Here is a 27,580-nt window from a genome sequence, read left to right on the forward strand (position 1 = left end):
TAGTTTAAGAAAAAAAAAATAAAAATAGTAGTTTAAAATCCAGTCGATTTCCAAAATAATTTCATATTGAATACTCTGAATATAAAAATTCCCAAAGTTTTTCTTCTTCACCAAGTTTTGGAAAATATTAATCATAAAACTGTAACGCTAGCATTGTTAGCATGTTAGCACGGATAGCGGTGCCGCGTAGACGTAAAACTAGCACAGTTAGCATGCTAACAGGTGTAGCAGCGGAATATGTGAAACCACGCTAGCACCGTTAGCATGCTAGCGGGTATAGCGGCGTCGACGTCCCCCGGAAGCTGTTGTTCTTCTTCGTGGCAGGAGAAGGCTGTTGCTAGTGCCACGTTGATGGAGACCAGTGGGGACGTGGAAATCTGTCTTGAGTCCGCAGCCGGGACCCGGTAGCCTCGTCTTTCTTGTGTTTTTACAGCCGTTAATCCGAAGCAGAACCGAAAGGGGAACCTGAGCGTTTCTGGACTGTTTGTTGTTTGTCAGCTAATTTTTTTTATGTTTGCGTTCATGTGAGAAGCAGCGAAGAAAAGGGAAGGTAAGCCGCTTTAGTTTGAGGAATAAGATGTGTGTGTAACTGTCTTCTGTTATTTTCTGCAGGCAGCTAGCAGGCTACATAACGTAATACCCCTTTTGTAGCTGCGGGACATGCCGTACCGTGTCCTCAAAGAGCACGCACTTAAAATGACAATAAACTGAAACATGTTTAGTGCTTTTTGACTTTAATTTATCCAAAATATTGAACCTTCCTGCTGTCAGTTCTGTTTTAATTTGTCCATCAGCTGTTAGCTCGCTGCTAGCTTTTGTTTTCCTGATTTCAGCCTTTAAATGAAGCACGCCGAATTCACCCCTACTTTATTAAAATGTAAATAATGATTTTTATAATGTCATTGCTGCAGCACAGCTCTGACATGCAATGCACAAGTGATAATTAGTGTCATTTACAGTAGGCCTTGGTGTGTAACTCTGGGACTGCTGTGTTTATTACAGCAGCAGGGCTGAAAGGTGAAAATGCATTCAACTAAAGTGGGAATTAAACCTGAGTTACTTGTTTATAAACCTGTCACATGCACCTCTGGCTATTTTGCCTCCTCTCTTAGCTTTAAAGGTTGTGTTCACTTACAGTCAATTAACAATTTATGAGGCACACCTGGTTAAAACTGAAGCAGACTAAAACAACAGTCCTGCAATAAATCCTCCATTTATAAAGTTTATAATGTTCCATTTTCAGCTGTTTTAGAAAGATTTTTGTTGTTTTTATTAACCTTTTTTTTTCCTCACATGAACACTGTTACTGCTGGTCATCAAAGCAAAACACTCCCACAGAGGGAGAGAGAATGAAATAATATTAACAACTGTGATAATATAGGGGAAAAAAATTTAAAAAATATATACATAAATAATAAAAAGAAAATAAAGCCTCCTCCATTCATAAAGTTCATAATTAGTTTTAGAGAGGTTATTTTATTGAGATATATATATATATAAAAACAAGCATAGAAGTATATGTACATACAATTTTTTTGAAGTCATATAAACAAAAATAAGTAATTTTATATATATTACTACATTCATGTGGACCATAATCCAATTTAATTAACAAGCATCTGATTATGATGTAGCAGGATTTAAGGAGAAATTTTAATTTCATGTTTTAAACTACGTTTGTAGTTTGTCAATTATTAGTTTTCAGACACATTAAGAGAGTTTATGCAAGTAATATGTGCGTACAATGTGATTTACTGCAACATTGCATAGATTAGTAATGTAAATGTAGTATTATCCTAACTTCTCCACATATTTTTTGGTTCTGTCCTCACAACTGAAAGAGATTTGTGAGTATGATGCAACTTTGACCAACTCTGTGGACCGTTCCTGAAACATATTTCCTCCCTCTGCTTCCTCCAGTTTCCCATTATAATTTGCTTTTCCACCATTATACTGGTCTGCAAGAAGTCCTGGGCTCCACAGTTTAATAGATGTTTATTTTAGAGAGAGTCAGCTGTCACTTTAGAGGATGTTGTTCCATTATTTTGCTCACCCAATTTCATATATCACTGAGGACAGATGTAATAACAGAGACACCTTTCTGTATAGTGCAATGCAATTAAACAGCTAAACCAACAGCATCATCCAAAAAGCATAAAACTCCTCTTTGAAATGATCTTTTTAAGATTTATTTAGGATTTTTTTGCAGGGCTGTTATATTAGACTGCATTAGTTTAAGCTCAGTTTAGATAATTTTTGTTCCGCATCAACAAATTCAGGGAATTTATTTAAAAATTAGTGTCTTTTTTAGTGTAAAACTCCCTTTTATGCTCCTGCCAACGTGGCTCAGCGAGGAAACACTGCACACATGTCACACTAAATAAATACATCTAAATCACATTGGGAAGGTGTCCTTTCACAGCCTGCATGTACAGCAGGAATAATTACATAACAGTGACTTACAAATAAATGCACATTTGAGCCTGGGAGTGTCCTTTTAAGACTAACTTGAAAATATGTGAACCTCTCCTTTAACACTTAAACACAATGTAAAGACCAGTGTGTGCTCCGTTAACTGTGCTGATTCCTGCAGAGGCAACATGGAGAGAAACTCTGTAGTATTAGTGCATATGTGCAATATTATCATGACTGTGCAACATGTGTATTGTAATTTTGGTTTAACTCTTATTGACTGTTTGGCACTTTTTATGTACTTTTTAATCTTCATTTTTTTAAATATTTTTGGCTGCGTTCATGCATATGGCATAAATTTTGACAAGATTGTGTATTTTTGTTTAATCTGTGAATTTCCAGCTCAGCTCCTACAATGACTCTAAAATACACTGTGCAAAAAAAGCTCCATTGAAACCCATTCAAACTGACATTTTTAATCCCACAGCCATCAAAGCATAAAAACATGCATTGTATTATTTCTGGGTGTTGCAATCACGGACACATCCCACACTGTGACAACAACAACAAAAAATCTACCTTGCATATAGTATATTAGAAATAATTGTTTTTGGTGTTTTTTTCATCTAAAAACATAGGGCATCATGACTAAAAACTGGCATTTAAAGAGTTAAAAATCCTGAAAATGAATGAATATTTGATATTTTTCATTAAGACTGATGTTGGTTTAAAAAATGAACTAAATGAAAGTAAAAAATAATATTTTTTTAAAGCTTGAGAGCGATACCAGTGTGAGTTATATGAAAGCAGGCCTCTAGGATTAATACCTATTTTTACAGTTTTTAATGTGTGTGTTTGCCTGTGAACTTCTGTACGCACTACTAAAGACGACTAATTTCGTTTTGCAGTTTTGCAATGACAATAAAGAAGTTACTGCATGTTCCTTAAAAATTTGCACTTATTTTTCCAGCATGAAACTTAAAGAGATCAACCGCACAGCCATCCAGAGCTGGAGTCCTGCGCAGCACCACCCCATCTACCTTGCAGCAGGTACGAGCACGCAGCGAACACCGGCACAGACACGCCGCCGCTTTTTTTTACAGGACGTTATGTCATTTGCTTAACGTTAATTACTTTAGTAGATATTACATTTTTTTCACAAATAAAATCTGCACTGTGTACAGTATAATTTCAAGTGTTTTTACAAAATAGCTCATCACTGACAAAGTGAAAGGATTTCTTTAAAAGAACGAACAGCTCAGCAGGTGTCGGGTCTCTCATTGTCTGTTTCTGCTCTCAACATACATGTTTTTAATCATGTGAAGACGTACAGTTAGGAGTATGTTCTCTGAAATAACTTTTTTACTCCGTAGTCGGCTTTAAAGAGCATTTTTTAAGTTTGAGAGCTCTGGTGAGGAGGCAACATCATGTATTATGTGATTTTCCAAATGCACCAAATGTTTTTGTCTCTCTGTCTGCAGGAACATCAGCCCAGCAGCTGGACGCCTCCTTCAGCACCAATGCCTCCTTGGAGTTTTTCGAGCTGGACTTGACCGATCCGTCTCTGGACATGAAGTCGTGTGGCAGCTTCTCCTCCTCTCACAGGTACCAAAAGCTGCTGACTACACTACATTTTAACATTTTTTTCCCCTTTTAGTGCAGCCGTTCATCACATTTTGTTCTCCCGACAGATACCACAAACTGGTCTGGGGTCCCTACGGCATGGACTCCCAGGGTCACCCAGCTGGGGTCCTTATCGCAGGAGGCGAGAACGGCAACGTCATCCTGTACGACCCGGCAAAGATCATGGCTGGAGAGACCGACGTGATCATTGCTGAGAGCGACAAACACACGGGGCCTGTGAGAGCGCTCGACGTCAACCCGTTCCAGGTGTGATCCGTTTAACTCAAGTGTCGATGAATTTAACGTCGTGTGCAAACGCAGTTACTCATTTTGTATTTTTTTTTTTCTCTGCTGCAGACGAACCTGGTGGCATCAGGTGGCAACGAGTCCGAAATCTACATCTGGGACATGAATAACTTTGGCTCTCCAATGACGCCAGGACCGAAATCTCAGGTTTCTATTTTCACTCTACAGTTTATACTTATTTTCAACTGTAAATTGTAAATATCAATGGTTGATTTATATGTACTTACCATGTCCTTTTAGTTAAGTTAAGTTAAGTTAAGTTATTGTTATTGTTAAAATCATATCGGGGAAATTCACACGATACAGCAGCTAAAAGAGTCAGAAAGCAAGAAAAAAAAGCAAAAGAAAGTTATATGAGTGCCAGAAAAGGATAAAAATATTATAAAAATACAAATAAAAAAATTTTTAAAAATAAAATAAAATCCATATACATTATTTATTTGGAAAAATGGAATGGAAAAATATTTATGGAAAAATATATTTTGTATATACAGAAAAACTTAAGGTGGAAATAGTGCAAAAAGTAGCTGTCATGTTTTAATTGATTGAGACAGAGACAAAAACAGTGTTGCATGATGTTATGTTGTCTTTTGAAGAGTCTGCTGTCAAAATGTAATTGGCAGTTTTTTTGTTTTAATCTCTATCATCTCATACATGTAAATAATATTTTTTTTAACAGTCTGGATGACTTTAATGGATGTAAAATGACAGAAAGAGGTTGTGCGTTTTTGTCTTGAAGCCCGTGGAGGACATCAGCTGTGTGGCGTGGAACAGACAGGTCCAACACATCCTGGCCTCCGCCAGCCCGAGCGGCAAAGCGTCAGTGTGGGACCTCCGCAAGAATGACCTCATCATTAAAGTTAGCGACCACAGTAACAGAGTACGTGCTTCCTTCTGCACTCAGATCAAGTCGCACACGTGCAGCGTCTTCTTCTTTCGGTGCAGCCTGCTCAACTTTTCTGTGCACGTTTTGTTTTTTTAGATGCATTGCTCCGGGCTGGCGTGGAATCCCGAAGTGGCCACTCAGCTGGTCTTGGCCTCGGAGGACGACCGGATGCCGGTCATCCAGATGTGGGATTTACGTTTCGCTACCTCTCCTCTCAAGATTTTAGAGAACCACACACGGTAAACACGAGTTTTATTTGGAGCAAGAACAGCTTTAAGTCCTGATCAGACAGAGTGCGTTTTAGCAGCCTGGGGCGGCTGGTGTGGTTACATGGACATTAATAACCAGTTAATGAGACTTATATTATTATATATAAGTCTCATTAGGATATGGTGTTTACATAAGCACAGAGAAATTTTGCAATTCATGGGTAATGCAGCTTCATTTGTGTCGCACATTTCATACAACAGGGCAATTCAAAGTGTTTTACAGAGCAAAAAATATATAAAACATAATAAAGGATACAGATTCACATTAAAAAGAGTAAAGAGACAAGATATAAAAGGCAGAATTCATTTCTAAATTATTAAAAAATAAATAAAGCTCACCACTAAAAATAGCAAGAGGTGCAAAGATAAAATTATTATTTAAAATTAAAGTAGTGGGATTCGAATGCAGATTTTAAAGTGCAAATCTGTGTTTACTTCAAGACAGAAACTTTTTTTAAAAAAACATAGCAACCCCCAAAATTCGCTCTGTCTGATCAGGGTCTAAAGCTTTTCTGTGTTGAAATTTTATGTTTTTCTTACTGTCAACAAATGAGTAATATCTGTGTTTCTACAGCCTGATATTTTCTTCTTCTGCTCCATTGTTGTCCAAAAACACCTCAATGAGTCACACTGTTGCACATGAACACACACACACACACACACACACACACACACACACACACACACACACTGTAGTTTATTTTGACTCAATCCCACACACACCATCCTGCTGACACAAATACTCAGTAGAGCACCAAATGTAGATTAATCCGCAGCTGAAAATAGTCCCCAACAAACGTGAGACTTAGAGGCTAATCACATCACAAATCACAAAATTTGTTATTTTACAACGGATTCTGCACCTGTCAGCTGTATCAAGGGAGCCTGGGAAAAAGAAATCACATTTTGGGATAAATGTAAATCAGACGATGGTGCACTGTTGCATCTGTTTTGCGACTTATCCCTTCTTGTCAAGATTTTTTTAAAAAATTTGATTTCTTTTATTGGTTTATGTGAACATGCAAAAACAAAATACACAACCAAATGAGCATGAAGGACTTTCAATCATATAAAAACAGAAAATAAATAAAGAAATAAAAGAAAAAGATTAATAAATAAATAAATTGGAATGAATAAAATTTAAAGGGGGAGGGGGGTATTAAGTAAATAAAAAAATTAGAAAATAAAATTAAAAAAAGTTGAGAGGCATACGAAAAAATTGCATTCTGTAGACAACAGAATTGGATCAAAACATGCACATGCAGACAATGTGTGGCAGCTAGTAGGAAAAAAAGGATCCAACTGTTTTAGGACTTTATATCGCCTTTTTTGAGAATAAAGCTGTTAATTTGTGACCTGTTTTTAAGGATTTATAGCTGGAACAGCTGGTCATGACACTAAGAGAAAGAATTACGAGACAGATTAATATATTAATTGTGTTCTTCTTTTCATTGGATTTGCTGACAGAAAGAGAAATATAGAATATCACCATCCTTATTACTTAAAAATCAAAAGGCTTCTTAAGTAACTGTGCTGTTGTTTATGTGCAGAGGGATTTTGGCCATCGCCTGGAGCTTGGCCGATCCCGAGCTGCTCCTGAGCTGCGGGAAGGACAACAGGATCCTGTGCTGGAATCCAAACACAGCCGAGGTAAAAGCTTTGTTATGAATGTCATTTAAATGTGCATTATTAACCCTCTATGGTACCGTGTTGCCTCGAGGTAATATACCAATTTTTTGCTGTTTACATGTTGCAATACTTTAAAAAAAGAGCCAAGCCCTCAGGAAACTGTATATATTGTAAAATGACTTCCTGGAGGCCGAGTTGATTCCCTTCTCAGCCCCATAAACTCTCCACAAAAATAGACAAATAGACTCACAACAATAGATGAGTAAAACATTATTTTTTTATTGTTAAATGTGCTTAATTTGAAAATTTATAACAGAAAATTATTCAAATTCAAATGTTGCCTTGAAACATCGTACCATAATGGAATCACACCATGACAGTTTTTGGTATTGTGTATTTAGGTTTATTTCTGCAAATTAAGTTTAATAATTTTGCATATTTTCCATAGAGTATTGTATATAAATTTATTAGGATTTTAACATTACCACCTTATTTTTCGTGTCTTACCTTCATGGTAAAGTGTTGCTTTAAGGTAATGTAACCAAAAGTGTACACCAAAAAAAACATTTTTTAAAATTGTCTTTAAATTATGTTTACATTATCGATTTTATGACAAAAAAATCAACAAAAACAGGGTGTTTTGCCAATTGGCATCATAAGGGTTAACACATTAAAAATAGAAAACACCAAAAACTAATTCATCCTGCGGGATGTTCAGGTGCTGTACGAGTTGCCGACCAGCAGTCAGTGGTGCTTCGACATCCTGTGGTGCCCCAGGAACCCCGCCGTGCTGTCGGCCGCGAGCTTCGACGGACACATCGATATCTACTCCATCATGGGAGGAACCAACCAGGCGCAGAGCCAGAGACACGCCGACCAGGTGAGACTAAGTCTCTGGAGACAGAAACATGAGAGTAAACACAGGGCGCGGTTGTGAAAATAAGAGGCAGTCTCGATGCTGATGAGATTTCTGCAAATGCAAACCTGCTCAAAGACGCAGCTTTTGTATGACGGCACTCTGCGATTATTTTCTAGGTAAATTATGAAAAGTAAAATATGTTGATAAACAGATTGCAGGCTACAGTATTGACCACGTGTGTTTTTAGCAACAAGGAAGTGTGTAACATCCGCAAACATCATAACCCACAAACGTAATAAACCAGAAATGTGATACAAATCTGCAGCTTTTAATGGAATAATCCCACAAACACAATCAATTTCCCACAGATGTAATAGCAGTTGCAGTTTCCTGCAAATGTCCAGAAAAGACATCCATGGACATAGTATAGATGTCTTTTCTGTGCGTCACATAGATGCTTTTCTGGACGTCAGATAGATACATAGATAATGTTTTTAAGTAAGGAAGCATGTGTAGATTTATAAGTTAATGATTAATAGAGAGGGAGAGGGATCAGATAAGTTACTTCTTTTCAAACATCAGATTTGACAGATTTCTCTCTTTTTTCTTTTTTTCCTCTTTTCATGCGCTCTTCTTTTGCTGGTTTGTATGTTTATGGGCTTGGGGAAAAAACATGTTTGAAATAAGATTTCAAACATTTGTCAGGTGATGCAGGTACAAAACAAAACAAGTGAAGGACGATGCAAAGACAACACTACGTGAAAAAAGACAGGTGCAAAAAAAACAACAATTTTGCAAGTGTCTTTGTTATTTTCGATATCTTTTCAGACACGATATGATTACTTGGTGCTGTTTGTTGAGCAAAACAACAGTTTAATTTACACCAACCTGTTTCTTTATTTACTTTTTTTCAGAGCGACACATCATGAATTTGGCTTTAAATTAGATTTCTGGCATCTTTATTGTTCTTCATGTGTCCAGCTTGACTTTGGGTGTCCGTTACAGATTAGCAACTCGTTTGGGAACATGGATCCTTTTGGGACGGGACAAACTTTGCCGCCGCTGCAGCTGCCGCAAACTCCTGTTCAGCCAGCTACAGTCAACCCCCTGAAGAAACCGCCCAAGTGGATCCGCAGACCTGTCGGAGCCTCGTTCGCTGTGAGTCCTGCGTCTTTACTCTTCATGATGCATTTTGCTTTTTTTTTTACCAGCACTCACATTGTTTTGGCTCCTGTTCACTCGCAGTTTGGTGGGAAGCTGTTATCTTTGGAGAACACAAAGCTGAACCCTCAGCAGCCGCAGCAGCCCACCTCACACGTCGTACACATCAGCCAGGTTGTCACAGAAACGGCCTTCCTGAAGCGCTCCGATCAGCTGCAGGCCACGCTGAGCGCGGGCAGCTTCGTGGATTTCTGCCAGGAAAAGATCGATGGAGCTGAAAATGAGTTTGAAAAGACGCTTTGGTCTTTCCTCAAGGTGTGAAATGCAGAAAGATATTTGTTTTTCTCTTGTAAAATGATGCAGTCATTCTCTAAATTGTTTGTGCGACTGTTTTGTATTTTCAGGCTAATTTTGAGACCGATGTCCGCAGCAAGTACCTGGAACTTCTGGGCTACAACAAGGAGGAGCTGGCCTTGAAGGTGAGATGGATTTTCTCGGCTACTGCGTGAAAATAAATGTATTTATATTTTTTTGTTCTATGCTTTTGTCTTTCAGTACATCTTGTGATACATATGTCATTTTTGTTGTCATCAGATTTCAGCAGCACTGGAGGAAAAGCCTGCTGAAGCTCCACAGGTAAGTTTTTTCAAGCAGTGTTTCATATGTAAAGGTATAGTTCAAGAGTTTAGGAAATGTTCGTATTCGCAGTCTTAGCTCGCCTAGAAAGTCTTGCCATTTTTTCTGCTTGACGCACGGTTCACAGCAAAAATAGACAGTGAAACGTAGCAGGTTTCTCTGTTTGTCTGTCTCAAAGCTGTTTGATCCGCGATGATGAAATGCTGTGGCACGGCAGATGCATGGGAGTTGGCAGCCTCGGTGGGGAAAGGGTTAACAGAATTTTTAGATAAGCTGTTATCTTTGGAAAACACAGAATACCCAACACGGGCAAGATTATTTCGGTTAGATGTTCTGAATGTCAGTTTTGATTATTTTTCGTTTAATTTCCCAGCAAGTCCTCCTTAAAAAATATTGTTCTCATTCTGACATTTTATTACAACTTGGCCGCAGGTTCGGATAGGACGAAGTTTTGGTCCTCAGTTTTGGTACAGCAGGGGTATTCAACTAATTATTCTCATTTATTAAACTTTCCAGCATTATATAAACATTAAAAGCTCAATCTTAAATAAACTTTAGGAAAATGTAAGCACATTGTGCTGATAATAGGCCAACCTCTCCGGACTGCAGGACTCTGTGAAACTTCTGCACTGTTTCTCATTTTACTCGGGAATTAAAAACTGTTGAGTCGGCCTACTTCTCCAATAGCTGCCAACAGCCTGCCAACATTCCCAGTTAGAGAAAGGCTGAAAATAAGCTCATGTGCTTGTGGCCCCAGGCCCCCAAAACATTACATCTGACCCGGGTAATAATATTAATGAGAGCTCAGCGTGAGCGGCTGGATGAGACACGAAGCGATGCGTCCTGGTGTTTCTAAATAACTCCATCCAAAGACTGATTAAAGCTGAAACTAACACGACTTTACAGACTCGCAGTGGTGGCGACGTTTAGTTTGCAACCATGGTGTTGTAAATTTATTGCATAATGCTTTTCACTTCTGGCGGCTGCATTTAGGCTTCAAAAATCATATAAGTGGTGTTCATTTGTGAAGATTATCCAGCTGACCAAAATGTGTAAGAATCAGAAAAATATGTTTGCGGCAAAGATTATTTTCTTCAATAATCAAAACAAATAAATCCCATAAGTCTTTTAATGAGGGAACCAGGATGAAGTTAACTTCAGAAAAACGTCATCCCTGCATCTGTTAACTTTTCAGTGGTGCAACAGGAAGTTTTAATGTAAAGACTGCAACATTTTAAATCTACAACAGGGAAGAGTCTCTACTGAGTTAATTTAGACGTAGTTGTTACGCTCCATTTGTTCCTGCGTGCTGTTCACAACAGAGCCGACCGACTGCCGGCAGTAAGTAGAGCCACGGTTTTTGGCTGAAGTCTCTCTTTCATTTGGCAACAGTAAAGTGTTGCAAGTATTTTTAACGATGAAGCCTCGTCTCAGTGCTAAAAATACAACTTCCCCTTTTTTCAAATCACTCGGAGGAAGATTAGGACACTTTTGATTTTATAATCACAATAGAAACTGTAAAAACAGTTTAATCTTCTTCATGTTTCTTTTTTCTTTCTTAAATCTGCTGCATGTTTACATACATGCATACAAATTTAGACTTTTCTGTGGATGTGGATGCCATTGGTGAATCTTTCTCTTCAGAGCATACATGCATGTTTATTCGTGCACCTGCTTGCACAACTGAATTCAAAAATGACACATTTCCTGCAGTATAAAATCCAAACTTTGCACTGATCTTGAGTTCAGTTTTAGTATGAAGTTTTCTTGGACTGTTTTTTAAACTTGCTTTTATGCCAACCAGTGCTTCAAAGCTCATATCTTCTCTGGTTTTTCAGGTGGAGGCTCCTGCTCCAGTCAGCCTGCAGCCTTTACCGGACCTCAGCCTCGTGCCGCCTGCTGACACCCCAGAGGCAGCGTTTGACATGATCGCTGCTGCAGCAGTTTTACCACCTGCAGAAACTCCAGAGGCGGCGTTCGACATGATCTCTGCTGCAGCCGTTTTACCACCTGCAGAAACTCCAGAAGCGGCGTTTGACATGATAGCTGCAGCCGCGCCACCTGTTGCTGATACTCCTGAGGCCGCGTTTGACATGATCGCTGCTTCAGCCCCCGTGCTGCCTGCTGACACTCCCGAGGCGGCGTTTGACATGATCGCTGCTTCAGCCCCCGTGCTGCCTGCTGACACTCCCGAGGCGGCGTTTGACATGATCGCTGCTTCAGCCCCCGTGCTGCCTGCTGACACTCCCGAGGCGGCGTTTGACATGATCGCTTCATCAAACCTCGAGCCGGCAGCCACGCTGGAGCTCAACTCTGCTCCTGACCTTGAGACCGAAGCGCCAGCTGCAGCAGAGGATCTAGAGGAAGTTCCCGCCAGCGAACCAGAAGAAAAGGTGGAGCAGGTTCTTCCAGAGGAAGAAGCAGAGGAGGAGGAGATCCCCTTGGATGATGAGCAGGTACGCCTTCATCACTGCACAGCTTCATAGCACAATTTACAGCTGGAGACTTTAGACTGTATTTTCTCTACGATTCACAATCGTGACGACTCCTAGTCCACAGTCAGCACGAGTTGCGGCCAGTTGGCGTGGCAAGTTGGAACAGAAATCTGTAAGTGCATAAGGGGTTCAGACTCGAATCCGCAAGTGCATGAGGAGAACAGACTCCCCCAAACATGATTCGGAGCGTATCAAACATGTTTGATTTTTCAGAGCCGACTGGACGCTGTTGCATAGTGTACACTGGTCACCGACCCAACCGGGAAATGCGTACTGTCAATAGCCAGCGTCGCCTAGTCTTGGATCCAGTATTACGTTACCAGAAGATACTTCAGTCACTTAAGTCCAGCTCCCTCTGCAGTTTGTAGAGTCTAAACTCTGCGCGTCTACCACTACACCTCTACACCGTAAACGTGTTTTCTCTGGGCTTTTCTCTTTCTCAGCGTATATAAACACTGCTGCTGCATATCTTGTTTCCATGTTTGTTTCTCTTCTTCTCCTTCTTGAAAGTTTTCGGTTTACTTTTGCTCTCGGAAGTGTTGTCATGAGAGTTTGGTTCGTTCAGTTGGCCTCAGTTGGATTGAAAAGTCGTGTAGTCTGTGATTCCTCAGCTGGTGCCGTCATTAAGTGTATCATCCACTATTTTTAAGTCCTCGTAAAAAATCTGCTGAAGCCAGTTGGTTGGTGTATACTCCCTGTCTTTGCAGATTTCTTTAGGATTTTTAAAGTCATGTAGTGTATCCCCAGCTTTAAACTCAGGCCCTGCACAACATTACAAACACACGGTTGATTTTAATTATTTAAGGCTGATTGGATCTTTTTTCTCTAGACTGTGTTGGTGTGTATATACTGAGTCCACAAGCTACTTTTTTGATGTGATTTTGGTAACTTTCACATTTCACTTTTAGACTGAGTTGATCAGGTTAATTCGAGCTCACTGAAGCACGTTTGGTTAATGAGAACATGCGTCTGTCAGTCCTTTCACGAGGATTTTGACGCTCACAAAAAATTATTTACAAACGTCTCCTGTATGTAAGTCAATGGGGAAAAGTCATTCTGGGCCGGCGCAGACAGAGCTCTCCATGAGTTATTTTTTTCCTCAGCAGCAGTTTGTGACTCTTGCAGTGGATAACTGATCTGTCGATCTGCTCACAGTTGATCAGATTGATGGATGAGAAGCATCTGCTGCCAGTGAATGAAAACTTTCACGATTTAAGAGCATGCACTTTGACAGTGTGGTGCAAAGACTAACAGAACAGTATTGATATATTTCAGCAGCGCTCTTAATGAAGATCCAGAAATAAAAATTTGCTTAAAGCTCTGCTGACATCGTAAGCACACATTGACCTCTTTTGTGCAGTGCAGCTCTCTGCCAGAGGGGGGAGATCGCATGTTCAAATAAGTCCTGCAACAAATGAAGGGAGGAGAAGAGTGAAGCTAAGACGTGATGGGATGTTTCTCTGGTGTTTCAGGAGCCGGCAGCACCAGCGGAGCAGGAGCTCAGTCCTCCTGAGGTCCTGGCTCCAGTGGAGGAGCCCATCGAGGCTCCAGTTCCAGCTCTGGTTGAGGAGCTCATTGAGGAGCCGGCACCTGCTCCTGCTCCGACTCCGGCCAATACAGACGGAGTCAATCTCAGCATCAGCCAAGGTAAAGCAGTCATGACGTAAACCTGCACTGTAACAAACTTCTGTAAAAATACAGAGCAGCATTGTACTTTTTTTCAAAATATAATAAAACACAGAGGTGACTGTTTTTGAGCAAAAATTACTGCCGTAAAAATATAGCCAAATTTAACAGTTATGTACTTTTTTTAAAAATACAGCAAAACAGTGTAAATCTTGATGCTTTTTGGACCCAATATTACCCTGTGTACCTCAAACTCTACTGTAGAATACTGTAATACATTTAAAGTTAATATAGTAAGTAAGTAAGTAATTTGCTTTTTTTTTTTTTCAAAATACAGTGAAAAAATGTATCTTGATGCTTTTTGGAGCCAAAGTTTTTTGTTTTGGGGGGTTTTTTCTGTGGTTTTGACACTGTAAAGTAACTAAAGCTGTCAGTAGTTTATTGTAATTTTAAAGGATTTTTTATAGTGCACAGCAGCAGAGAGAAAGCACTAACAGATTAAAAATAAACATTTGGTGTTTGACTGTTTGTTTTCCTGCCAGATGTGGACGGGTTGATCACGCAGGCCCTGCTGACCGGAGACTTCGAGGGCGCCGTGGAGCTCTGTCTCCATGACAACCGGATGGCAGACAGCATCATCCTGGCCATCGCCGGAGGGGCCGAGCTGCTGGAGAAAACCCAGAGGAAGTATTTTACGAAAACGCACAGCAAGATAACCAAGGTAAGAATGTTTACTGAGAGTTTTAGGTACTGAGAGTTTATTACCGATAATGTAACCTTTGGTTTTTGTGCTGCAGCTGATCAGCGCCGTGGTGATGAAAGATTGGCACGACATCCTGAAGACGTGCGACCTGCAGAACTGGAGGGAGGCGCTGGCTGCTGTCATGACCTACGCTCAGCCCGAGGAGTTCTCGTCCCTCTGTGGTTAGTTTAACCCTCTGAAACTGGGTCGACATCACTCTTCTTGTGCTGCGTTCAGACGCCTTTCACAAGTATTTTAACCTTTGGACTTGAGCAAATTGGTTTGAAAACAGGAAAAGGGCAATAAGCAACTTGGAAAGAGAGGTCATTGCAAAACAAATTGCAGAAAATGGCCTGAAAATCAGCTGTTGGTGATTACTAGAGATAATTAAAAAATAGAGAAAAAGGTCCAAAAACATAATTCTCATAATTATTTGTATTCATATATTATTATTTTTAATATTATTAATATTATTATACTTTAAAGCAATTTTTCATCATTTATTTATTTATCTATTTTTTCAGGCAATTTTTTGCTAATTCTTTTCTAATTTTTGGGTTATTTTTCTCAAGTTGCTTCATGCCTTTTTCCCATGTTTTGAAAGAAATCAAGCCCATTTGCTCATGTTTAAAAGGGTTAAGTACAGAAGTTTCTTGTCTTATCAAACTTTATCGTCTCTCATCTGTGACATTGTGCTCTTCTTACCGATCTTTTCTAATTTGTTAGACCTTCTCGGGGACAGACTGGAGGCAGCAGAGGACGCCCAGCTTCAAGCCCAGGCCTGTCTGTGTTACATCTGTGCTGGAAATGTGGAGAAACTTGTGTCATGCTGGAGCAGAGCACAAGACGGACACTGTCCACTGTCCCTTCAGGTGTGCCTCTATCTTAAACCTGCAGAAAGTGATTTATTGGACACTTGGAGACAGCATCTCTGTCCAATGTTCACTCTTTTGGCTCTATTTTTGGTCTCCACCAACTCCTGTTTTGTGTGGAGAAGGTTGTGTACAGTGGGTTTTAGAGCCTCCTATAACCAAAAACAACATTATTTGAGCAGCAAGAGTGAACCAAAATAATAAAGTTGTGGACCGGATGACTAAACAGTGAGCCGAAAGAGGGTAAAAATATCTGCCTCGCTGTAGATTTCCCTCATGAGTTGGCAGCGACCAAAAAAGAATAAAAAAACAAGTGAATATTTAGCTTTAATTCATCAGATGGTGAGAAACACATCTCCAAATGATTTATAATGTTGCTTCATGTTTGTTGGATGTGTTAATTTTGTGTTTTTCCCAAGAGGCCAAGATTGTGGAAACACAGCAATAGATGGAAACAGGAGTGGTTTTAAATTTTTAAATTTTTTTTTTTTTAAATTAATTTTTTAACAGTACAGTGCTCTCCATATTTCCAAAGACATCACAGATTAAAACCAAAGAAAAAAAAAAATTAAAATTGATTATAATAATAATAATAACAATAATAATAATACTATATATTTAATAAAATAGATAATAACAATAATAAAATTATTAAAATTGATGATAATAATAATGCATTAATAAAATAGATAATAATAACAATAAAAAGTAATAAAATTGAGGATAATAATATAATAATAAAAACTGATAATAATAATGTTTAGTCATACTGATGTGATGTGTGTCTCTGTGTCTCAGGACCTGGTAGAGAAGGTGGTGGTGCTGCGGCGTGCGGTGGAGCTGACCCAGCGCTCCGGGCCCGCTGCTATCGGCATCCTGCTGGCTGAGAAGATGAGTCAGTACGCCAACCTGCTGGCCTCTCAGGGCAATCTGTCCACCGCCATCACCTACCTGCCGGACAACACCAACCAGGTCAGTAACACAGCAGGACCGGGCTGCACCAGATAATCCGTCACCGGAGAATCTCCTGCTGTTCCTTGAATTTTCCTGATGATTTTGGTTTTGGCCCGTACAGACTGAAGACCCTGAATCTCAAAAATCTCTACATTTACACATTTTTGTTGCTGTCTTCATGTAAATTACCCTTCTTATTCAACCTCATATGTTTGTATTCCCCCTTTTTCACATGTGCTTAATGAGACATTACGCTGATTTTGTAGCGGCGAGCTGACAGGGTGGTCCTCAAGTAAAGTCAGTTTATTATTTTAATGTCAGTTTATTATTATTTTAAGTCAGTTTAATGTCTGATCCAACTGATTTGCATTCTCACCTGCAGCTCCTCCACATAATGTCTAGACAATGTTTGCAGTGCATGTGTGAAAGGAGCTTTTGCAAACCCTGCAGAAACTATGGATGTGACCTATAATTCTCTTTCATACAACATTTTGAAATCAAAATCACAAAGTTACCTGTTGGACCTGACTAATTAAGAATCCCAGAGATGTCCTAAACCCTCCGCAATACCGGAGAGGACTGATATGGTAAATTATTTTCATGTTAAAATGTGGAAACTGTGTTCATTGAGTTCTGGATAAGGGGGGTAAAATACTTTAACACCCTAATGGCCAGATTTGTGGAGGTATTTGATGAATTACTCTTTTATTCTAGCAAACCACATTGACTGCTAAACTGTGTCTGTCATGATGTATGTTTTGTAATATAAACTGCTGTCCAAAAAAGAAATAATTAGAAAAAAAGGAATCAGAAAATAACATAAGTTTATCTTTCTCGTTTCCACCTCACAGCTTGCCGTACAGCAGCTTCGTGACCGTCTCAGTCGGGCTCTGGGGCAGCGGGCGGCGGCTCCTGCAGCTCCGGTTCAACCTCAGAGAGTTCAGCCTGCACCGACTCAGACTCGGCCCGCCGCCACCGCCGCTCTGCCTCGCCATCCGTTCACCCCGATGCAGCCCGCCATGGTGCCTCAGCAGCCCGCCGCAGCTCCGGTCCCCATGCCCACACCCGCTGCCTCCGCCCCAGCACCGCCGCAGTATTACCAGCCGGTACGTTTTACGTTTTTCCTGTTTTATTTCAAACTTTTAACAGGATTCACAGAGATCTGAGGGCAGTCTGGTCTCCTCTTCTTCCTCTAAACACTAAAATCTGCAAGTCACATCAACTCAGGACGGGTTTGACTTATTAAAGTTAACCCTTTGAAACCTGGATCATTTTTCCTGTGCTTAATTCAGACGCATTCACAGAATTTAATACCTTTGAAATCTGAGCAAATTGGTTGCTTTCTTTAAAAAAAAAAAAGCAACGGAGCAACTTGACAAGAAATGTTCTGCAAATTGTAACAAATTTGTAGATTTGTAAAAGTATTATATTTTAAAAATCTAGGGGAAAATGTCCAAAAACTGTATTTATAATTATCATAATTATATGTTTAAATTATTTTACATTATTATTATTATTATTATTATTATTATTAGTATTAGTATTAGTATTAGTATTAGTATTATTATTAAGGACTTTTTTCAGGTCATTTCCTTTTTGTTTGCTTGTTGTGTTTCATTTACATCATTTTCTTTTTCTGTTCTTACAATTTTTTTTTTTTTTTTGCTCATTTTTGGGGGTAATTAGGTTAAGTTGCTCCTTACCTTTTTCCTGTTTTTGAAATAAACCATGCCAATTTCCTCAGATCTCAAAGGGTTAAGTTCATTGCTGTTGTGTCATAGTCATTTTCATCGACTGGATTTCCATTCTAGCCAGGGTTTGAATCACATGCTGTTTCCTAAATATACACATGAAATATTAATGAATAATGTGCTTATTATGGAGGCGGCTCCATGCCAGCAAAACACTCACGATCTGTGTACGAATGTTAAGTTCGTGTTGATTTTGTGTAATTTGAACCCTGGCTCTGGTCCGACTCCTGTGCATTGTGGTGTTGTTGGTGCCCCCCCCGTGTCCGTCATTGGTGTGTGGCGTCTGTCTCTGTGTGCTTCAGGTGAGGGCGACCTCCACTGTCACTTCCTGGAGTAACCAAACCCCCACAGCCCTCCCCAATGTCCCTCCTCCTCCTCTTCAAGAGCAGCAGGTACACTGACCGCCCACCCGGCCTGCACACACACACACACACACACACATCTCTGCTGATGTTTACAGATGTTGTTGATCTCCTGCGTTGGGCTGCTGTGGTTTGTTTGCGGTGCTTTTTCCACTTCCTGCTGATAATTTGTCTCTGGTGATGCATGCTCCGTCTCCACTCGCTCCGTTTATTTATTTCTTCGGTTGCACTCTGATTTTTGTGATTTGACTGCACAGACGTCGCTCTTCACACATGCATGTTATCAAACATAATGCTTCTGAATCGCAGACATAACATGAATTTTACTTGTTAATTTGACACAGGACTATTCTGCCCTCTTTGCACGGCCTCATCATCCAGATATAAAACTGAATTTTTCCACTCCTGTGCACTGCAGGCATCTGACTTTCTTTTTAGCAAAGATCAGTGCAGAAAACATTCAGGCTGCAGCTTCTCTTTTTTTCTGGTAGACAAACTTCATTAGAGGAAATCATCAGTTGTTGCTAATTGACGTTGATCGTTTGTAAAGTCATGTGTAAAGAGACGCACCCACGCTGCAGCACCGCTGTTGATCCAAGATGTTTTTATTGTTTTTAACAAAGTGAGATGTCAACTTAAATAAAAAGCTGCTGATCACATCAGCTTTCATTATTTGTGTTCTTGCAGGTGGAGCCTCCAAACCCCATGTACGGGATGCCGCCTCCCTGCACAGCTGTTCAGTCTCCGGTCTCCTCCGGTCCTGCATACATTTCCCAGCAGCACCAGCGTAAGTGTCTCACATATTCTACCCAAAGAGTTCACTCTGTGTTGCCGGAGATAAGAAATCACTAGTGTGGCAGGAAAAGCTGTTTCTGACTTTAAAAATGTTGCCAAACATGCAGTGACTTTGGATGACCTTCACTCCAAAGTGAATAAGCAGTTTTGTCATATGTAGAAGACAAAGGTGGCAAAATTAGCAACATTTAACCCTTTTCTCTCTTCTTTAAAACACTGATGAGCATTTTTTTCTGGAAATCTGATCTTTTGATCACTAACAGAACATGAGAATGAATATTTCTTTATTCATGTTTATTAGGGCTGCACAATATGAGGTAGATATATGACAGCGTTAAATATTGTGAAAATGAAATTATTTGGAATAAGTAAAGAGAGAGTTTTTTACACAGGACCTGTGTTTGTGCTTCAGGGTCTCCTCTGCATGGAAACGCCATTTTTTTCGGGCACCACTTCTTTTTTGGCGTTCGCACTTTCGTCTGCACTCGTGGACATTTCTGGCCTTTTTTCCGAGCTTTATTTTTTATTTTATTTTTTTTAAATCCACTATTTTCTATTTGTGGGACATTTCTTCCTCAGCCTGTTCCCAAAGACTAAATAAATATAGAATAAATTTATGAAAATTAGTAGTGTTTTTTTTTAAATAGTTTTCGAAATCGACTAAATTTTAGCAATATGTGAGATCTCTGCTCATTGCCTTTTTTTATTATGTTTTTTGCTCATGGTCCAAAAGTTGAAATATTTCTGAAAGGCATCATAACGCAGCACGAGAAAAGTGATGTGATCCATGTGAGTTAATATTTTAAAAATGCAACATGGCAGTGTTTCGCGTTTGATTTATTGTGCAAGTTGACATCCCGATGTGCGATATATTGTGCAGCCCTGACGTTTATCTCTTTGCCCGTTGAGTCTTTTGTAATCGACAAGCTGAACATGAAGCACGTTAGCATGCACTTTACTGTAACTGTTTACTGCTCAGTTTGTCCTGTTGCATGATATTAAAACATGCAACGGAGCTCGTTTTTTCTCTAACATGCATGTGTTGTATCCTGTGTGAACCCCAGCCTACCCCCAGGTCCACCAGTACCCCCCTGGAGCTGGGGGGGCTCCTTTCTATCAGCCTCTTCAGTACTCTGCTGCTGCTCCTCCTCCTGCAGAGCCGCCCGGCTTTCTCTCTCAGTACACACAGCCGGCACCTCCGGTCTATCCCGGACAGCCTCCCATCAGCCAGTGCCTGTCCTCCTCTCCTCCCTCTCATCCTCCTTTCTATCCAAACGCCTCCTCTTCCTCCTTTAACGCGCCTCCGTCCTCCGGAGCGTCTTTCCAGCATGGCGGTCCAGGGTCTCCTGTGTCGTACATGCCTGTTCCTCCTCCACCGAGCGGAGTCTCAGGTACACAGCTGATCCCGGCCTCTCAGAGAACAGGTCTGCATGACTCCGATCACCCTCACAAACTCACTCAGACCCTGGTTCAGAGACTCTTTTTAAGTACCTCACACGTTTTTAGTGGTTGAGTAAAATGTCTCTTTAAAAATTGTGAAATTAAAGAATGTTTTAAAATTTGCCATTTGATAATTACATTTTTACGCTTTATTTAATTTATTTGTAAAATGAAATAGAGATATTTAGATATTGTAATTTATGAATTCATAAATGATTTTTAAAATGTAGTTGCAAAAGCTATTTTTATTGTCATTTTTTTTAGGTGAAATAGGCCTTTAAAGTGTCTTCTTACAATAAACTGATTAATAGATTTATGCACTAAAAACTGTCGTAAATTAATGAGATGATGAGTTTGCATTTAAATCCCAAACCTATTTATTGTTAAGTAGGTTTTTACATACAAAGACTTTGTCTCTTTTTTTGGTACCAAACAATAAACATAGTACAAAAAAACAAAATAGTAACAAAAAACAAGTACTGCAAAAGCGTAGATACAAAATAAAAAACAAATACAAATAAGAAAATATATAGATATTTTTAAAAAAGAGTAACATTTAGCTTAGATTATGTATTAAAAAATAACAAAATGATAAAGTTTTTATTATTTAATTTATTAATTGATAAATGATTTTTAAAAAATAGTTTAAAAAAAGTTTTGACATTTATAGGTATCATTTTGGTTATTACGTTATATTACATTTGTTAATTTTTAAAATTAAATTTTCTGTGACAAATTTGCATGTTTTTCTCATTTGTCACCATGCATGAGTTGATTAAACCAAATCAATGAATTTAACAATCTGAGAGAAATTGGTTTTGATGATACAATGAAGATTGCTTTTGCTAAATGATTTTAAAAGACATTTTAATCAAAATAAAACTGTTTTATTAGCCATAGATGCAGCACAATCAATGCAACATGTAGATTTGAAGTTGGGCTTTAAAGTTAAAGATCGACATTTTGGGAAATACACTTTCTTCTTTTATTTTGGTTATCGGTCTAGTGTGTAGGTGTGTTAGGTTAACAGATTAGAGCGAACTTGTCCCCTCTGCTTCAGTCTTTATGCTAAGCTAAGGTGAAGCTGTAGCTTGACATTTATTGCACAGATGTGAAAGCGATATTGATCTTTTTAGTGTAACGAAAATGTCAGACTTTACTGTGAAATGTTAGTTTGTGATCAAATGGAATCATTTTCAAGCTAATTTTGAAACATAAAACAGATTGTGTCCCGGCACTGTGAGTGAATGATCTGGATTTTGTTTTGTTTTTTCCCGTAGGGCCTCAGAACGGCTGGAACGACCCGCCGGCTCTGAACAGATTATCGAAGAAGAAGGTGAGTGAGCTGACTTCAGTGTTACCGCAGTACGTTTATTTTTAGTCTTAATGTAGTCCTGTTGTCCTTCCAGTGACTCAAAATCAATAATAAAAATAATTTTCCTCATTGTTGAGTAGGGATTGTTAAATTTTAAGGGACATAGGAAACATTTTCTATTCTTCAAATGAATGTAATCCAAATATTCTTTATTTTTTATACACGTATTTGCTGTGTAATCTATCAACCATAGACTGTATATAAAAATGGACGACATGCCCCCACTTGCCCCGCTATGCTTCGGTAAGGTTAAAATATCCGAGATATGGCCGCTGCCATTTTCTGATAATGATGTCATTGACAGTCGGAGAGTTCCCACCAAAAAACACCCGTCCGATCGTGAGCAGCCCCATTGAATGAGAGCGCACGGATTGGCTAAGCCAGCTGTCAATCACAGTGGAACATCCCCTTTTTGTGTAATTTAATAACTCATTAAAACCAAACTTATAATGAAAACAAACACTTGAACAAACATCAGGGTGATGAGAACTACCTGCAGTGACAGAAACTATCTTTGGGAAAAATTTATTTGGCATTTTTAGTTTGGCCTATTCACTAACATGGAGGGGCGGGCTTTATGACCTATACTGCAGCCAGACACCAGGGGGCGACACAGACTAAAAAGCTTCACTTTCCATCATGTTTTCCATCTTTATATCCAGTCTGTGGTGTCACCTCGTTATTTTCTCTAAACGCAGACATAGCCACGTGTATCCTGTGTCATTTCGATGCATTTACCGTAAAGGTCAGAATATGGGTGCACTGCAACTTTAGCAGCAGCAGATTTGACCACAGAGATGCAGCGTCTGATGTTTCTGCATCACCTCTGCTGTCATGATGATGGCGTTTGTGTCTTTCAAAGAACTTAAATAAAGTGTCTTGCAGCAACTTTGCATGCTACAACTGGAGCGAAAACTGCAGTATAAAAAACAAATACTACTGTCTTTGAAAAGATACACAACGTTGTTAGGCTCAATAACACCACAACATTCAGAAACGCAGTACTGGAACTACATGATTAAGGAATATTATTTCAACCTTAAATGTCAAGTTTATTTCTCAATATGATGGCAATGGAAATACCAAATTATTTATATATAAAAATATAAAATGTGTTTGTCATCGGTCAGACGGTTCAGATGAACTACATGCCTCCGGCCCCCATCACTTCTCCCATCATGGCTCCGCTGGGCGCTGACCCTCAGGCCCAGCCAGTCTCTTCTGGGGCCCCTCAGGCCATGGTCCAGGGCCCGCACGGTGCCCAAGTCCCCTACTCAGGCATGCACCAACAGCAGCAGCAGCAGCAGCAGCAGCAGCAGCAGCAGCAGCTCTCCCCTCCACCCATGAACCCTGCGATCCCCAAGACCAGTATGGAGGGCGCACCAGGAGCTCCCACTGGAGACGTTATACAGGTACGCAGGTCACGTGTGTCACAGGATTTAAAGATTACAGAGTTTGACTCAATTTTTGACTCACATTCGCACACTGGACTTCTAATCTTCTTACCATGGTTAAAATGTTCAGCCTCTGCAGTCCATCCCGGCTGAGAAGATCATGAAGAAGCCCATCCCCGATGAGCACCTGGTCCTGAAGACCACGTTCGAGGGGCTCATCCAGAAGTGTTTGGCTGTAGCTACCGACCCCGTGAGTCCGTCTGACGTCTGAGCTGAATGTATCTGAATCATTATGCCTGACTAATGTGCTAATGGCACCTGCTTTGATGAACTGGTACATTTTGATGTTACTGGTCCTGTGAAGGAGCTTCAGTTTTTGTTTTTCTGGTTGTTGTTGTGATTTCTGTCTTTACTTAAGTCGTGCTTTCTGTTTGGGAAAGATGGGACAGTGAACATGTGTCTTTAATATGTGTTAAAAAAGTTTTGTTCTGATGTTTTTGCTAAAAACATCAGTGACTCATTACATGTGTAATATTGTTCTCTGTTTTCTCTTTTTACAGCAAACGAAGAGGAAGCTCGACGACGCCAACAAACGTCTGGAAGCACTTTATGACAAACTCAGAGAGCAGACGGTGAGTCTCCTGCTCCGTTTCCTGCACTGCGACTTTTTTTTTAATGTTTGGCTAAAAAATGATTCTTAAGTCTAAATTTAACGATAGATATCAGCTGCATTTTTTAGCCTCATGTGAGAATCACTAATACAAACGCATTTCTTCCTATTTCTGCGTTCACGTGGAATCAGGCAGACAAAAGATGGCAGTTTACGACCGTATGTTACTTAGCTTTGGTTTGTTTTTCCCGTGCTGTCCGTCTACACAGAAAAACAAAAAAACAAACCATTGTTTAACCGCTTAATGAATGTGCATAACATGACACACCTTCACACTGAAGTGTTGAACAGAATAATTTGAGGTTTTGTTTAAGTTGTCTGTAAAGTATTTAGACTGCACCTGAGAATTTATTTTCTACCAAAGAGAAAAATCGAAATGCGAGAAAATTAGCGAGTGCGTGTAATTCTCTGCAGTCTGCTTCCTCGTGATGCAGCAGGAGCTACAAGAGATGTTATTACGTCCCATCACTCTTCAAAAGTTGAGCCGATCATCCGAAAGTTTTGAATCCAAATCCCTCATACGTGGCCGCTCCCTCGCATCACAGGCTCGCCTTTCCATCACGGCTCCATAACACGCCTACGTCAGTAATGACGGCTAGTTTGGTGGCTGTAATAGAAATAAAGCTGCTAATGTTTTGAACATCCATCGCCATGGTTACTGGGATGTTATCACCAGAGGAGAACTTCATCACTCAGTGGGAACGCAGTCATCTCACAATCGTGTTTTATCGACATTTCAAAATAGCACTTATGTTTTGTGCAAATCTGTGATGGAAACCCGCCTACTGACACTTTCCCGCTCTTCTTCTCTGCAGCTCTCTCCCGCCATCGTCGGAGGACTTCACAACATCGCCAGGAGTGTAGAGTCGCGGTCCTACACGGAGGGCCTCAACATCCACACCCACATAGTCAGTAACAGCAACTTCAGCGAGACGTCGGCGTTCATGCCCGTCCTCAAGGTGGTGCTGACACAAGCCAACAAACTCGGGGTCTGAAGCGAGTCTTCGTGACCGGCGGACGGCGGGGAGCGAGCGCTCGGTGGTCGATATCTTTTCACAGGGAACTCCATTTGGACTCGCAGCGCAAACGACGAAAAATTCAGAGAAATCCTGCTGAATTCTTCTTTTGTGCCATTCATGTTTTTTCTGACACAAACACAAGCCATCAGTCGCACTCAGTGGTGAAAGTAAATTCTGCGCCTCGTGCAAACGAAGGGCTAGAGACTCGTGCAATCATAATCTGCCAACACGCTACACCCAAACATGTTTTTAACTCAATGTTGTAGTCATATGGATCAACATAGGATCATTGAATCAATATGCAGTAATCGTGTTAAATCATAATAAAAGTAAAATCTCAAAATTAGCAACAAAAACATAAGGAAGGCAGCGTTTCAGCAGGTTGAACCTGGAAATAAATCTAAATAAATATGGAATTTTTAGACCAACAAAGTAGGAAAAGCAAAAGGAAATTTGTGAATCTTGAGGGCATTTTTATTTGTGTGTTGAGACGATCAAAAATAAATGTCGTATATTTAAATCTCAGTGAATTCGGCTGACTGTTGATACAGCAGAGCGGCATGCTTTCAGCTCACAGCAATCATTTCAGAAATATTGGCTTGTTCATCTTTATAGTCTTTCGATATTTGTGCACTACAATAATGCTCAGATACCTTTTATAGTCCATAAATACGGAGTTTTCTCTTAAAAGTGCAAAATCATGCTTTATGTTTTACACATAGACGCATCATCGCCTGCATGCATTTTTGCAAAAGACTCTCTCTAACCTGCAAATGATGCAGTTAGAGAGGATGGATTCATTTAAAAACAGGGCATTAGACTGACTTCACACCAGTAATCACTCACAAGCAATGAAAGAGAAACTGCTGCTTCTTTAATGATCTAATTAGACTTTTGTTAGTGTTTAAAGGTCCAGTGTGTAGGATTTAGGGGGATATGTTGGCATAAATGGATTATGATATAATAAGTATGTTGTCTTTAGTTGTTTTTTTGTTATCTTAGACTGAGCCGTTATATCTACATACGGATCACCATGTGGTGACCTCTTTGGATAATTCGGCTTTTGGTAAAAACCTACAGTAAAACCCTCATATAGTAGATGTGCAATGTCATTTTTAACTTGAAACTGCTTTTATTCTTTTTTTTTTTTACTAGTTGAAATCTCTTGGTCCATTTGTTTTGCAGATGATTTGGCTCCCGGTAAAAACTGGAACTGAAGTTATACAAAATCAGGAAGAAAAAAACGCTGATTTTTAACACGAAACTGCTTTATTAATTGTTTTTACTGGTCTAAATCACTTGATCTGTATGTTTTGGAGAAAAAGAAAACTTTGCGGCTAATCAGGAGAAGCCGAATTGGCCACGGAAGGAATTCTTACCGGGAAAAGTTTTAGCTGGTTGCAGTTTGCAGTCCTCGCCAGTAGATGCCACTAATTCCCCCCAAATCTTACACACTCTTCCTTTAAAGCAAAATTGATGCATTTTTTAATGTACCCAGTATGTGTTTGTTATTACTCTAATCCCCTTTTTGTGCTTTTTCTGGCTTACTTTCACCACTGGTGTCACTACATACAAACACATTGGACCAAGACATTGTCAGTGTGTGGGATACGTCAATGCAAAGCAATGCAATCCCATTTGTTTTAATGTTTATGTCTTTTTTTTTTTATTCTTTTTTTTTCTTCAGTGTAATCATGAGGCTCAGCAGAGTGCAATGGACTTTAAAAAAAGAGACTGCTTTTATGGAATTTTAAAGTATGCATGCTTAAACAAACGCTAACAGTTAATGGCATTGGAGGTAATTATCGGCTAATTAATCAGACCTCGGAGGGAAACTGGAAGGAGACTTGTACTTGATTTTCATTCCAACTTTGATGAGGGCTGAGTCTGAGCGGTCAACCTCAGTTTATGTTGTTAATAAAGCAAAACAAGTCTTTGTTTAAGATTGACTACATGCAATATTTTCAATAAATAGTATTTATTTACAGTTTGATGTTGTTTTGATTTTAGTTGCTGTCTGCAAAGCCTGCAGCAGGGATACTCAACTCACTTTGCCTGGGGGCCACTTTTGCAAAATGACAGGAGGCCAGGGGCCAGTCGCAGCAGCCACATACATGTTTCTAGGATTTTAGGACATTTCTCAGATTTTTGGATGTTTCTCGTATATAAGGACATTTCTTGGATTTTAAAACATTTGGGGGATTTTAGGGCATTTCTAGGATTTTAGGACATTTCTTGGATCTTAGGGTGTTTCTCAGATTTTAGGACATTTCTCGTATTTTAGTCCATTTCTTGTATTTGAGG

The 27,580-nt window shown here is 39.6% G+C and overlaps 1 protein-coding gene across 4 annotated transcripts; it reads left to right on the forward strand.

Moving 5' to 3' along the window:
* Positions 1-324: 324 nt before the first annotated feature.
* On the forward strand, positions 325-27,263 carry sec31a (SEC31 homolog A, COPII coat complex component). Of its 4 annotated transcripts, none has more exons than XM_088071418.1 (28): positions 325-550; positions 3,383-3,462; positions 3,894-4,017; positions 4,104-4,302; positions 4,393-4,488; positions 5,081-5,221; positions 5,324-5,466; positions 7,047-7,146; positions 7,844-8,005; positions 8,990-9,142; positions 9,230-9,460; positions 9,550-9,624; positions 9,740-9,781; positions 11,620-12,237; positions 13,749-13,923; positions 14,445-14,623; positions 14,700-14,826; positions 15,371-15,516; positions 16,315-16,488; positions 17,322-17,576; positions 18,524-18,613; positions 19,271-19,370; positions 20,443-20,802; positions 22,099-22,154; positions 23,324-23,605; positions 23,718-23,837; positions 24,148-24,219; positions 25,073-27,263. In XM_088071418.1, exons 2-28 carry the CDS (start codon positions 3,384-3,386, stop codon positions 25,250-25,252), a joined length of 4,479 nt encoding a protein of 1,492 aa, XP_087927544.1. In that variant the 5' UTR covers positions 325-550; position 3,383; the 3' UTR covers positions 25,253-27,263. The 4 variants fall into 4 exon arrangements, with proteins under 4 accessions (XP_087927544.1, XP_087927545.1, XP_087927547.1 ...); XM_088071419.1 differs by having other exon boundaries at positions 20,443-20,769; XM_088071421.1 differs by lacking the exon at positions 20,443-20,802.
* The last annotated feature ends 317 nt before the right edge of the window (positions 27,264-27,580 follow it).

This window comes from Plectropomus leopardus, chromosome 20 (genome assembly GCF_026936395.1).
Source record: "Plectropomus leopardus strain MGB_pleo_1.0 chromosome 20, ASM2693639v1, whole genome shotgun sequence".
In the NCBI taxonomy this organism is placed as follows: Eukaryota; Metazoa; Chordata; class Actinopteri; order Perciformes; family Serranidae; genus Plectropomus; species Plectropomus leopardus.